This window comes from Argiope bruennichi, chromosome X1 (assembly GCF_947563725.1).
Source record: "Argiope bruennichi chromosome X1, qqArgBrue1.1, whole genome shotgun sequence".
NCBI classification, from domain to species: domain Eukaryota; kingdom Metazoa; phylum Arthropoda; class Arachnida; order Araneae; family Araneidae; genus Argiope; species Argiope bruennichi.
In genome coordinates this window covers 68,726,929-68,742,477 of record NC_079162.1, presented here as the reverse complement: position 1 = coordinate 68,742,477, position 15,549 = coordinate 68,726,929, and the positions used below count along the sequence as shown (strand labels likewise).

The 15,549-nt window shown below is 30.2% G+C and overlaps 1 protein-coding gene across 1 annotated transcript in view; it reads left to right on the top strand.

Annotated features, from left to right (window-relative positions):
* Nucleotides 1-8,895, top strand: part of LOC129958953 (uncharacterized) — a 36,559-nt gene extending 27,664 nt beyond the window's left edge. The window contains exons 6-7 of the mRNA XM_056071709.1: nucleotides 4,703-4,755; nucleotides 5,629-8,895. Coding sequence (XP_055927684.1) covers nucleotides 4,703-4,755; nucleotides 5,629-8,564 — 2,989 coding nt within the window. The 3' untranslated portion in view covers nucleotides 8,565-8,895. The remainder of the gene's footprint in view (nucleotides 1-4,702; nucleotides 4,756-5,628) is intronic.
* Nucleotides 8,896-15,549: the final 6,654 nt, after the last annotated feature.

The window sequence follows — 15,549 nt, the reverse complement described above, 5'->3', positions numbered from 1 at the left end:
TAGTACTGGGAAACGGAGAATGTTACAGTATATAAAGAATCGCAAAAAGTAAAGGAACATCTTATTTAAATCACAAAAAAGTGTAAATACCACTAATCAGTCTATGGTACTATTACAAATTTTTGAAATGTGTTCTTAAAAAACATAATGCATCAATTGTGCTGTCATTAAGCCTGAAAAGCAATTTTGTGCAAAAATTACAAGCTGTCGAAAACGCTCTTTCGGCATCTATGCTAGTTGGTGGTACTGTTAGCAATGCGCGATATACTTTTTCCAAGTATTTACTTTTAAATCCCTCATCTTCAAATAAATCGATTTCTCGTCGGATGGTTTTGGATATAACTGATTTCTGTATTGTATTTTGGTTTGTTGAAATTTTTTTATATATCTCCAATTCTAATTTTTATTCGAGAGACAATTCCTTTTCACTATCGACATTAGTGTCGTCATAATCTTCGATAACTGTACCGAATTCTTCTGAATGTGGATAGGTTTGTGGGGGAAAAATTTTAAGAAAATTTACTATAAACTTGATCAAATTTGAATTGGTTAGTCTCTCTCTCTTTTTTTTTTTTCATTTTTATTTTTAAAATCATTATAATTATCTAAATACCGTAAAACATTTTCTTTGCCTTTCTTCTGTGGAAGTTTTCAATGTAATATACAATTCTTCAACTAGTGATGTGTACTGTTCTTTCAGTGACTGCAACATGAAATTCTAATTTATTAATTTATTCTAATTTATTAACAGCTAATGCATTAGCTGTTAATAAATTAGAATCTCTCTGACATAATGCCTCAACAGCCAGTTTTATTAGAAGTAGAGCTGATACAGTTCTGGATATTAAGTCGAATTCACTATCTGAAAAATTAATTTACAGGTTTAAGTCGATTATTGCTTTCTGGATTGTATTTCTCAGTTTCAAAAATCGTTCCATCATTAGGAGTAAACTGTTCCAACGTGTTTTAGAATCTAATATTAACATATATTCTGTTTTATTTTCAGTTAGTATATATTTTGTTATATGGCATTTTTTGTAGGGGAACATTTAAATATCTTAACAATTTTTTGAACTTTATAAATTATAGGAAGTAATTCTTGATGGGTTAATATTCTATCCTCATTAGCAATATCGTCTTCAACAATTACTTCGTCATTATCTTCATTGTCAATATCACTCTCGCTCTCTTCAAAGTCGGAATCCGAAGTTTCTATATCCACAGTATTTGGATTCTTCCGTTCTTTATTTTTTTGGTATAATTCATCTATTACTCCTAACTGAATTCCATGAGCATAGCACAATTGCTGATTTGCACCAATCAATTTCCTACTTTTTTCATAACTGTTGGCTCCATTAGTCGTTATGGATACAATATCTTCTTTCAGGAATAATCCTTGTTTCGCTAATTTAGATTTAAGCACTTCCACACATTTTTCGGCTGGCATACTTCCCGAGACATGTGTAAGTCCTATATTCCAAATTTTTTTTCTGAATGAATATTATTATTTAAATAGCGTCTTTTTCTTACACTTGTCCATTCATCAAATGTAAGACTAAATTTTTCACCATTTATTTTTCATTGTAATAGCTCGTGTTTCAAAGAATTGCGAACACCGTTACTGTAGTTTATAACAGTTCTTATAGTGTTTATCGATGTGGGTAGATTTTTAAAACCTCTGGCGGATAGGGATTTTCTTAATTAAGTAGAAGTGCAAAACACACGAAATGCCAAACCATCTAATGCTGTCATTTTACTCATAATTTCATCCATCTTTTTTTTTTTTTTTTTTTTTTTTTTTTCAAAATCTAAAATCCCTGATGGCTTGGGTTTAGAAACTGTACTTAAATTTGTATCTTGATCGCAATTAGATTCTTTCCTCTTTCACAAATTTATATCATGTTTCGTTTTTAAATGTGTATGGTGTCCACTTGTACTTCCTCCGTTCACTTTAATAACTCTTGAACATTTTTTACATTGTGCCACCATATTCTTTTCATCATATAAATAATGAAACCAAACCCGAAATATTATCAACTGATTTTTTATGTTCTTTAAAGTTATTCTTATTCATTATTATGGGTTATTATTTATGAGTATATATATAATAAATCTGAAAAATATTTTGAACCCTAAAGTATGATAAGCAAATACAATGTGAATAAGAAACTCACCAATTTAAAAAGTATCGAAATATTACGCACTTTCTTCATAACTATAACCTTGTTCTCACAGATACGAATATCAACTACGAATCCTGCGCGTGTGCAGTATTGCTGGGAGCTGTAATAGAATAGTTTTGACCCTCCTCCTGGGATGATTCACATACTGTTCGTCAACATTTCGACGATTCCATCTCATTAAAAGGAGTGAGACGCGGAACGATAAGGGCATTTTCGATATTTACCTTTGACCTTGGATTTACCCTATTAGATCTTTTTTGTTCAATTTTTTTTCCACATGTATGTAAGTGTTATCACGTGAACATATAGCGAAGACAATTTAAAAAATTTCTAGTAAATGCCGAAAAACGGTATTTAAAATTGTGATTACCGGTATTACAAAATTGTACAAATGGCTCAAAATACTGGTATAATCCCTAACCGTCACTGGCGATGAAAATTGTATACCGAACAATAATCTTAAGTATAGATAATCATATTGCTTGTCTGGTCATGCAGCAACATCGATGGCGAGGCGGCATATTCATTGTTTTAAACTCATGCTCTGTATTTGGTGTTTCCCCAGCCGTTATGAGTTGCTTCAGCCGAATGAAACCATCTTTAGTGAATGCTGCAGAACACAGTTGATGCGTTTGTGCCACGCATCAAAAGATAAACGACCATGTCAGCAAAGTCATGGTAAATTTATTTTTCAGCATAACAACGCTCTACCACATATTGCTCTTGCAATAAAAAATACTAAGGAATGCTGAAATAGGAGGTTTTACGTTATTACACATATTCACCTGCTATTACTCCATCGGATTGCTACTTTTTTTATTCACCAAACATATCTTGGCTAAGCAGCGTTTTCAATCTTACGAAGATGCAAAAAAATTTGATCGATTGGTATATAGTATCAAAAGTTGAGTTGTTCTTTGGTATGCTGCCAGATTGATGGAGAAAAGTAATGGCTGGCGATGGACATTACTTTGAAAAATAATAATGTACAGAATTTTTCATTATAAAGCCTAATCCCTCAAAATTAATTCACAGTCCTAGTATTTATTGTTATTATACAAACTTTATGGATTTTCGAGAATTTCAAAACTTTTTTGCTGTTTATAAGATTTAACATTTTGTTTTGAAACTACAATATATGATGGCTATTTTGGGACAAAACTTGTAATTTTAAACCATAGTCGGATGAAAAGAACACTACAAGCATCTGCTAGCTGACATCTTCATGATCTTTTTATCTTAACTGGATTTATTCTTCTGAACTCTACATAATGCAATGATTCCTATTATTTTTATTATTATTATAGAAGTTATTTTTGCATTATTTTGTTAATTTTGAATAATCTTATAATAAATGCTATTAATTTTTACATTTCTGGCAATAAGAAATTTGGGTAAAACAATGAATTTTTAAAAAATTTTGTTTAAATAAAGAATAATATTTAAAAATTTATTTTCCCAATTTTTTTTCCTGCACTTCATATAATTATATATTTACACATTTTTTGAATAGGTTCAGCTATAATTGTTAAATTCGAATTTGAGGGAGAGTGGAAAGAAAAATGCAACATTGAGCATTTTTTCCCTCAGGCATCATAGTTTTTTAGGTATTAAAAACAGCTTTGTCGAAATTCTGAGAAATAATTTAGAAATTAAACCTGCATTGAATTTATGGGTTATCAATTTACAAAATTTTTTTCATTAATATAATTTATAAATTTCACAATATCTTCTTCAAACTAGAAAGATAATTTTATTCTGGGTGATGTATGGTGCACTGCTTAAATTATGTAAATGTAATCAAACTATTATATTCTGTAAATAATACTTCAAATTCTAGGATTGTTTAAACCTATCGTGTTAGCTGTGTAGAAAATTTCAAGATATTAATTAGTATTTTAAATATATAAGTATGCTTTTTTTTAAAACTTAGAATGTTGTTATGCATTACATTAGTCATTAATTTGAAGCATTATAAATTCATAACAGCTAGATAGAAAATATTTAGAAAAATGCGAAAAATTAGTTGTGTTTCCAAAATACAACTCTTTATGTATTAAAGAAAAACTCTCAAAGCTGATAAAGTAGGGCATTCCTTTCACTTGGAAACCTTATTTGATAGCATCGCAGCTGGAAGTTAGAAGAATACATATACCCCGATTTTGCGAAATTACGTATTTTGCGAAAGAAAGACACATATTATTTTATTTTCTAAACCAAATAGGACGAAGCAATGAAAAAATTGTTGTCATGTGCTCCTGCTATTCTACTCTTGAAACAATTGTAATAAAATTGACAATCGAAAGATAAATTTTCTTGCATATACTTGTAAAGTAAATTAATCTTACCTGGTATTTTACCGATGGGAACACAGGTTGTGAAATGTCTGGATAATATTTTTTTATTATTTCTTTGTAATCTAAACATTTCTGTACATGTTTATGATGTTACAATTCATTATCAATATTCAGTATCATTATTCTGTACATGTCCCAATTATGAATCGTTTTGCTTTTCAGTGATTGGAATCCACCAAAATTTTTTGGATATCGTTCAAGGATGCAAAGACGAAGTAATTATTTTTTAACTAAGCGTTGGTTATATATTTATATATTCTATATGCAATGCAAAGTATGTAAACATGTTTGTCTATATAAATTGCATTAACCTTGTCTTTGGGTAATTATACAGTGATTTATTGTTGCTGCTTGTAAAATTTACATGAATGTCTTTTTATGTTCTGTTTTTTAATTCCTGTATTCTTGTAATTACCATAGTAGTGTTTTGGAGTAAAATTATAATTGAACATTAATTTTGTGTATTGTGTCTAATTTTTACATAGTCAAATTATTACCAATTAAAGGCAATATGCAAATTGAATGGATAGGAAGGTTTTGGAGATTCTGATTTGGAAGGAACTGACATTTTATATTTGCACATTGGCTTAGTTGAAGTACTGTTGATTCCTCAGTACATGCGGACATATATATATATTTGTATGCAAGATACTGAAATTTGTTCTCTTGAAGATGATCCATGATAAAATGTTTTATTTCAATCTGTCATAATATTTGTAACTTAAAAATTCCTTGTACAGAGATAAAATTGTTTTAAAAATATCTGATTGGGGAGAGTAAGAGGCCTAAAAAGCCCTTTCATAGTTTCTGTGGTGATTAAATTTTTAACATTAATATTTCTACATTCTTTCTCTATCATGTATTTTTTTAGAATATTTTTTCTGTACTTTAGCAAAGGACTTGCGTTTTTTTGGCATTCAGCCTCTTGTGAAGTCATCGGAATTACTGAAGTCATAGAAAGTTATTTGTTTCAATTAATATTTGAAATATTTTTGCAGATATAATAAAAACGTAATTTTTTAGAAGAAATCGAAATTGTGTATTAAAATATCATTATGTTTGTATTCATCAAAACGATTTGTTTCCAGATTTCCAAGATCGAAGCTCTCCTAAAAAAGAGAACTGGAGGGTGCGATCTGCGAATGTAGGTAAAGATCGTCAAAGTTATTCCAAATTCAAGTCTTCTGGTCCTAATCATAAGTATCAAGAATCCAACAACTATGGAACAAGTGGTTTTCGCAATGAAAATTCCAGTTTTTCGAGACAAAAAGATAAAGCACACAGAGCAAGTGGTGGAACCTATAGATCCTTCCAGAACTCGAGATTTGATTTTCCTTCGAAAAAGATGGGTACTGTAGGTTCGTGTTCCTCTTCTAGCGGTGACATTGAATCCGGATGGCCTCCTTCTAAAGAGGAAATGGATTGGCGTTGTGTGGGAATGTCAGAAAACCAGCAGAAGCAGAGCAGAGTTGCAAAATGGGTAAAAGCAATCAATACGGCTAGTTCTTGGAATGAGGAATACAATAATGTGAAAGGGAATGATTATTATGAGAAACGAAGTGAAGGAAAGCCCCGAGATATCGTAAAGACTTATGGCTACACTAATGAGGAAGGGTACTTTAGAAAAAACCAATCTTCAAGAGATCAAACCCACCTAAAGAATAGAGAAAGGTATGATGGTTTGAAGTACGGGCCATCATCTCGAGGAAACTCGCGAGCTAGGGGAAATAAAACTCCAACAGGTGAAAGAACAATTGGAGGATTTGAAGATAAAAACCAGAGAGATTTCAGAAAAAGGAATTATAGTGATAAAAACAAATTTAGACGTGAATCTGATTATCACAGTAATATCAAAGAAAAATTTAATAAAACAGCTTCCGATTATTCTGGAAGAAGGGAGGATGCAGAATGTAAACCTAAATATGACTTCTTAGCAATGAAAAGATCATTTACTAAGAAGTCAACTGATTATTCTGATATAACGGAGTATGAAGAACGTAGCAATAAATATAATTCAGAGAAAAGACCATTTGATAAGCAGTCAAGTGCCCGAAATTATGGTGAAGATAAATTTAGAAAATCTAAAAATGTGCAATCTCCAACTATCTCATCTAGCCAAGATAGAGGGAAGAAAGTTGGTTTTGATGAATACAAGAATCTAGAAAGATGTCCATCCTGTTATCCTAATTCTAGTCGATTTGACGATCAATATGTGAATAACAGAGTCAGTGAGCGTAAGAAATTAAATAAATACAACACTGAATCGAAATTCAAGGGGCAACCTGGAAAAATTGAGAATGAAAGTACAACTGATTATCAAGCAAGTACTGCTTCATCCTTGCCCGCAGCTAATGAGTGGTCAAGACTACATCCTGATTTGCCGGTGGTTTCAAGTGTTCTTTATGAAGAAGAAAGTTCTGATGATGAGTATTATTTTGTCCCACCCAGAAATGAGGCGACTGTGTGGTCTGATTACGTACAGAGATATTTTGGTTCATTTGAGGCTTCTTCCTCCATTACCGAATTTGGGGACGAGGATGCGGTGTTTTTCAGTGATGATAATGAAAAGAAAGGTTTTAAATCAGTTGATGCTTCTTCATCCGCTACCAAAACTATGGAGGATAATCCGGAGTTTATAAATGATGATAATGAACAGAAAGGTTTTAAATCAGTTGATGCTTCTTCATCCGCTACCAAAACTATGGAGGATAATCCGGAGTTTATAAATGATGATAATGAACAGAAAGGTTTTAAATCAGTTGATGCTTCTTCATCCGCAACCAAAACTATGGGGGATAATCCGGCGGCTATAAAAGGTGATTATGAAGAGAAATGTAAATCAGTTGATACTAATTTGTGCTCAGTCCCGTATGAGGACGATCCAGATTCTACATGGGCTAATTATGAACAGACATGTTTTGATTCAGTTGATAATTCTTCATTCGCTTTCGAAACTATGAAGGATAATCCAAAGGATATAGGGGATGATTATCTACAGAAATGTTTTGAATCAGTTGATGCTTCTTCATCCGCAGCCGAAACTACTATGGAGAATAATTTTGAGACCATAATGGATGATTATAAACAGAATACACTTTTGAACATAGAGAGGAATGATAACCAAACAGAATGTAAATGCAATCTTATGAAGGAAGAAATTGATAGGAATAAAGTTTCTTTGTCACTTGATTGGAGTACTCCTGTCATGACAGATTGTGATACAAGTTGTGAAAAATTATTCTATGAAAATTCTGAATTAAAAAGTTATGAAGTGTGTGGCCATGCAGTTTCTGAACTTCACGACAGCAATGTAGATGAAAGCGATAACATTGAATCTACATGCCGAAATGAAATCGAGAAACATGATGCTGCAGTGGATTGTAATGTCACGATTGATGATGTACTTGACTATAGTAATGACAGTGTGGAATATTCTGGAGATCAATATGAAGGGGATATTACTGAAGTACAACAACTCATTTCTGATTTAATAAATATTACAGTCGATTCTTGCGAAGGTAAGAATTCAATTACCAATGGAAGTAACTCTTCTCTTCTAGAAATATCAATAATTGAAGATTCTCAAAACACAGCCGTACAATCTACAGAAACAGAGCTTTCTTGCAAATTACATAATCCTGAGAGTTCTGATTTAGAAACAACTCAAGAAAAGATTAATTTGAATGAAATATCTTCTGTTAATATTGACTGTGAAACATCAACAAAGCAAGCAGTTGAAAATGATAAAGCTGAAATTGTACGTAGTGAAGTAACCGCTTTGTCTAGTCAGAGTATGACTGCTACATGTATAAAATTCGACTCTGAAAGTGAATTCAAATCATCTGATCTTGTTACTGCTAATTCACAATTTCCTAAACGTCAAGGAAACGGTATTGAAAATAGCTCAGGTGCCTTAAATTTGTCTGATGAAGGTGGTTGGTCAACCGTTAGCGAAGACGAAAATGTGTCGGGTGATGATAAAAATAATAAAGACGGTAATCCAGCTAAAACAATTGGATGCTGACTTGATTGATTGCTGTTATGAACAATATATGTAACATATATTGTTTTTTGAAATCACTCCTTAAAAGTGTATGTACTTAGAATTTTTTTATACTTACTTTCTTTTCTGAACTATCATTTTTATAAATTTTCTTTTGTACAAGTAAAATATGCCTGTATATATTTCATCACATGTATAATACGATTGGTGTGCTCAGATGTCATACATAACTTTTTCATTCACGTGATTCAGTTGTATGAGTTACTAATAATATAGATATAGGTCTATATTTTTTCATGGCTTTAAAGAAAGTTGGATTCCCTTTTTCTGTATTATGAATGTGAATAAATAATTTTATTCATTAACCAATTCTAGATTCTTTAAGTTAGTTTGCACTTTAGAAAATACAACATATTTCAAGCACATTTTCGAAATGATTCTTTAATTCTTTTAGCAATCATGTCATTACTTTCTAAAATTTTTAGACTTGGCATTTTACCTGAGAATTGTTTTAATGGATATTTGAATGTTTCTTGTATTTAAAAAAAAAATTACAATATCATTGAAAATGTCTTAAAAATTTAAAATTTATGCCTTTTGAGATGAATTTTTTTGTAGTGCCAAAACAGTTTTCTATGAAAAAATTTGCTATAAAAAAAAGATGCATTAATCTTCATTGAATATATCAAAACTAATTTAGTCACTAAAAATGCAATTTCTTTATTATATATCAAAGTTGGGATAAAAAGGGGCAGCACATAAATTTGGACAGCAACTACTTTTAATTTTGATTGAATTTTATTAAGTAATTTTTTAAAAATTGTCATGAACTAGTTTTTTTAAAAGAATACATGTACATTGAAAATTATATATATTTGTAACACAAAAAAATAAAAGTATATTCCAAGAAGAAATTTTTTCATGGATAGACACTTTTTTTTAAATGTCTCTGAAATTAATTTGAGGGGAACTTTGAATAGAGATATTCCTGTTTTTTACATGAGCTGTGAAGTAATAACCAGGCATGGCACATTTTTGCAGATGTCAACGTTTTTGATATCGTATATTGTCATTTTTGAGATCGATTAATTTTCTTTTATGTAATAGTTCTACAGTATTTTTAGAATCTCAAACACTTTTTGTATAAATTTATCCATTTAATTATACTTATGTTACTTCCCGATATGTATATGTTTGTCAGAGTATTTTATTTTATAAAGATCGGCTTTTTTTTTTTTTTTTTTTTTTTTTCTTCTTCTTCCAAAACTGTGTCATATCTGAAAGCTAAATTATTAACTTTTATTCTTTTATCTTTCAACAAATTGGAATGCTGTTTCTCGAAATGACTGAATGGCTATTTCAGCTGATCATTTTCTTCTACTTTTGGAAACTCGTCTCATATTTCCTAAAGTATACTCTATTAGATATATTATAATTGGATTACTGAATGTATTCAAGTGAAAGTCATTTTAACCTTTCCTTGTGAAATAATATATTATTACCCGGGGGGCGGGAGGAAGGTCAGTGATGCTTTGCACCGAACTAGTGCCATTTGACAACCTTTTGTATCTATTTCCAGAAGATGAGTAAAATTTTACAGACAGCAGAATTCAGCCTTGATGGCTATCTGTAATTTGAAACACTAAAAGAGGTTGACATCAATCGAAATACTATAAAAAGAGCATCAGATTTGAGTGCTGATTGCATGAAAAATCTTTTTTACTTCTATAGATACGCATGTATTTGAGGCATTTTAAGAAAATAGATTAAGAGCAATTTTATATTCCCAGTGTAAACGAGAAATAATGTCAGAAGTCTCAAAAGGGTGTCTGAGAATACTCAAATCCTCTGAGGAATAGCAAAGATTCCGAGGATTGCAAAGACTTACGTTATCCCACTTGTCGTGGGAAAACCAAAAGCAGAAGATATATTTTATTATTTAAGTATAGAATTTCAACCCTGCAGTTTTTTAAAGTGAAAAAAAAAGTAATATAGTGACGTTCAACAATTTAAAATATCTTTTTCCTGGATTCATCTCTCCGTCAATGAGTATTTTACAGAAATTCATAATTTTTCATGAGTTGACATTGAATTACAACTTACTGTTTTAGCTATCCACACGAAATTCATTATAATGTGACATTTTTTAAAAAACAAATTGTATTTCGTAATTTTTATGTAGCAACATTTCGAGATTGGGCCGAATAAGTTACTAATATTTTTTTTAAAGTAAAATATCTTGCATATAGATTTGTTTTACATTGTTTCATTAAACATCTGAAGAATTTCATTTATATTCAAGTACTCTTAAAAATGGCTATCTATAGTTCTAAGTAATACTGCTAAGATTATTAGTCTCGTATAATATTCAAAATAGTATCGCCCAATCTGATTAATAAAAATAGTTAATATTAAATATTTAATTCGATGATTGGTTAATGCTTTAAGCATGGATTTTTTTTGTTATTGACCCATGAAATTTTATGGTCATTTGTTGACAGACAATTTTTATTATTTAAAAATTGGTTTAATATATGTATGAAGTTCTCGTTGGATACAAATCTATTGTTTTATATCCGTATTTTAAGAATATGCATATATTATAGAATAGTGGATGGCAAAAATATACTTAGACTAGGCTGTTGATTTAAATATTTATATGAAGAAGTCATTAAACCGCCATTAAAGACTTTTACGTCATGTAAAGCTTATACAGCAAATATTGTACTTACGAGAATTTGTGTGGCAGGTCACAGTTTGTGTTGTCAGTACTTCAGAAAGAAAGATAGTAAAACTGCCTAGTATTCTTGTTGAATAATAATGCAGTATATGAATGTATTGATTTTAAATATACAGCCCTTATTAAATTGAGCTTTGTGTATTTTAGTCTTTGACTTGCTTTTTTATAACTGTGAAATGCAAACCAGTATATATATATATATAATATAAGCATTATTTTATGTGAAGCAGAATGCAGTTTGAAGACAGTGAAGATACTTTTAATTTCGTGACGTCGTTTTATTTCATTTTGAAGAAGCAGGCATATGTACAAGCGATGAGCACACAGAACGACACAGAAAAGGAATGAGGAAAAAGCTCTTGGACATTTTATCCCTGGCCTTATATAACCTATGATTTTGATAGGGAAAATATTTCTTCATAGTACTAATATATTACGAGATTTCAATAGGGAATTTCGTTACACGCGCGGAGAAGGCAGGGGAAACACAGGGCGATTTAAAAAAAGAATTTGCCTCATCATCGGTATTTTGCCCCTTTCACGCGCAGTGTGGGAAAGTTAGATTTTGGCTGATTCAGCAATTTAACAAAGCTTCTCTTGAATTAAGTAGAGACAGTGGAATTGGATCACGAAATAAGAGAATATTTTAGAATGAAGTTACTATGGGCTAAATTAAGATAACATCTTGAAAATTAATTAAATTGAAATTAGAATTAAAATATCATTACAATTTTTCCCCCACTGCAAGACGCGGAAGTATGTCGGGGCCCTCGACATACAGCCTTACCTTACAGTGGTCGTCAAGTAAGAAACTAAAATTTAAAAGTCAAAATCAAAAATTGGTCAAGTAAGAAACTAAAATTTAAAAGCATATTAAAAGTGATACACGAGTTTCCCCTACCTTTACAATAATATAAAAATCATTTTGAACAAGATTACATAAAGCACAAAAAAGACAATGTGATATCTGTGAAAATATTGGATAAATATTCAACAAACCAAAAAAATAATATTAAAATATGCAATGTACAAATAATTTTCTGCAGAAACTCAGTCTATTGTCTCTCAATCTGTAAGATTGTCTCTATTTGATGAGGAATGTCTCTAAAGAATGTTTGCATACAGTGTCCTTTAAATAGTAGAAGGCTCACCAAAATTATCAAATTGATTGTAAAATATTGGAATAACAAATTGAATTTATATAATAGTAATATATCAACACAGTTCTAATTTTTGTATATAACACTTGAATCTGAAAATAATATGAGATTCAAAATACTCTTATAATATAAATATTCAAAAACAAATGACATAAAAATGTATAATTGTAAAAGAAAAACTTTAACCCACTAGTTAGCCAATTAGTGATGAATAGTAAAACCTTGTCTACCAATTTCTAGTAGTGGGTGAAACTTAATGACCCAAAATTTGGACATCAAGAAGGTTGACATAATTCTTATTCTCTCTCTACTCTCATCCAGGAATATTTATTTCCAAAGTGGAGAACAACATATCCAGGATAAAAATAGAAAGAGATAGAAATTAATTGTGAGGTTGACCCTATACTCACATCTCAATAAGACTGAGGTATTTGAATGTATGTTGTGATGGCGCCTATCACATCATCATCATGAAGGAAAAAAACTCTTATGAGTGGAGACAACGAGCCAACCTGAGTTAGGGATTATTTGGAAGAAGCATGGGAAATAAAAGAATTTTTTTTAAATTTAAATTATTATTCATGGCTTAATTTCAATTTTTCTGGTGGATAGTATGTTCTTAATTTTGATACATGGACAATATCAGTAGCTTTGTTGGTTAATGCATTTGGTTTAGTTATTTCATAATTTACATCTGAAATTTTAGTTACTATTTCATATGGACCTGAAAATACTGGAGATAATTTTCTACAATTTGGGTAATTAAATTCCTCATACATTACAATGTCACCAGGTTTGAACAGAGAATCTATAAATCTAGTATCATATTTTATTTTTATCATGATATTTTGTTTTATTATCTTTAGCTAATTTCCTGGCTTCTTCCACTGGAGGATAGAATTGATTTTGAGATAAGGGAGAAGGATAAGGTAAAGTGCCAAATAACAAATATGCAAGAGGAAATTTTGTAACTGAATGGGGTGTTAAATTATATTCATTGATTACTTGTTCTAAAAGTTTAGTCCAAGGAATTTTAGTAGGCGAAGAATTGACCTTGCACTTTAATTTAGTTACTATTGACTGGTTAACTCTTTCACATTTCCCATTAGTTTGTGGATGATGTGAAGATGTTAACAGATGCTTGACACTGTAATTTCTGAGGAAATGTTTGATTTTAGATGAAGTAAAAGCACCATTTCTATCAGTTAATAATTTGGAAGGAACCTGAATTTGGAAAACTTGCTTTAATATATTAATATAAGTTTCAGAATTTTCATTTTTGGAAGGAAAAGCCCAAACATATCTAGTCGCATGATCAATTACTATATGAAGAAATTTTTTTAGTTGAATTGTAATAGTTAAATCCACCAACAGTATCGACAGAAAGACATTCAAAAGGACGATCTGTGGGGGGCACAGCCTGTAAAAGGCCAAATTTTTTTTCTTTTTCTTTTTTTTAATTGACAAATATCACAATGTTTAACAAAAAGTGCAATATCTTTAGTAATATGGGGCCAATAATACCGAGGAGTAATTAAATTTATCATTTTTTGAGTGTCTGGATGCCCAAATTGTTCATGAGCTGTTTGCAAAACTTTTCACCTAAGAGAAAAAGGTACAACTATTTTAAATAAATTTTTCTTTTTAACTACCAGTACATCATTAATATTTTTATATTTAGTATTATCTAAATTGTCTAAATTTTGATAGTGTTTTATCTCATCTAATTCCAATAAATGCACAGAATGTTGAAGATATTGAGCAGTAGGATGCCTTGATAACATATCAGCAACATTAGCTGTTCCCTTTAAATATTTAACATCATAATCAAACATGCTTAATTTTAATGACCAACGAAATAATCTTCCCCTTAAATTTTTTTACATTTTTAAGCCAAACAAGAGCAGCATGATCAGTAAGAATTATGAATTTTTTCCCATGTAAATAATAATAAAATTTATCAAGGGCATCTACTATTGCTAAACATTCCAACTCAGTTATACAATAATTTTTTTCATAAAATCGTAAAGTTCTTGAATGATAAGATACAGGATGTAATTTACCAGAACAGTCAGGTTGTTTTAGAACAGCTCCAATGGCTACCTGAGATGCATCACAAAAAACATGAAGAGGTAAATTAAGATTATATAGTTGTAACACTGGTTTAGTTATCAATTTATTTTTTAACATTTCAAAAGCTTTTTGACAGTCTTCTGTCCATTGCCATGGTGTATCTTTTTTAAGAAGATTATTTAAGGGTTCTCTTATTTTAGCATAAGAATCAATAAACTTATTATAAACATTTACAGAGCCAAAAAAAACCTTGAAGTTTAAAAACATTTTTTGGAGGTTGTAATTTTTTAATATTTTCAATATTATGATTATCAGGAGAAATGCATCCTTCTTTGACTTCATACCCCAAGAAATTAATTTTATCTTGAGAAAACACACATTTAGAAAATTTTAATTTTATGTTTTCTTTTTCACACATTTGAAAAATCTGTTTTAAACGATCGTAGTGTTCCTTTAATGAGTTAGAGAAAACTACTATGACATCAAAATAGTGACATGCAAAATTTGAAAATTTATGTTTATTTAAAATTCTACGAATAGTTCTATTGAATATTGCAGGTGCATTTTTAAAGCCAAAAGGTAGGACTTGAAATTCATATAAGTCTTCAGTTGTTACAAATGCCAATTTATGTTTATCTTGATCGTGCAAGGGTATGTGCCAATATCCAGATGCAAGATCCAAAGTTGAAAAAACTTTAGCAGTACTTAATTTATCTAATAAGGTATCTATTCTAGGGAGAGGCTCTGCCTCAGATTTGCAAAGGGAATTAATTTTACGATAATCAATACAAAGACGGCTTTTTCTATTTTCATCTCTTTTATATGCTAATGTTACAGGGGAGGAATAATTACTAGTAGATTCTTTTATTAAACCTGCATCTAACAAATTTTTAATTTGCTTATTTATTTCAATTTCATCAGTAGCAGAGGTTCTATAAGCCCTTTGTGAAACTGGTAAATCAGATGTTAAATTTATTCTAGGAGGTTCCATTCTTATTTTACCAACATCATATTTATTTTTTGCAAACACATG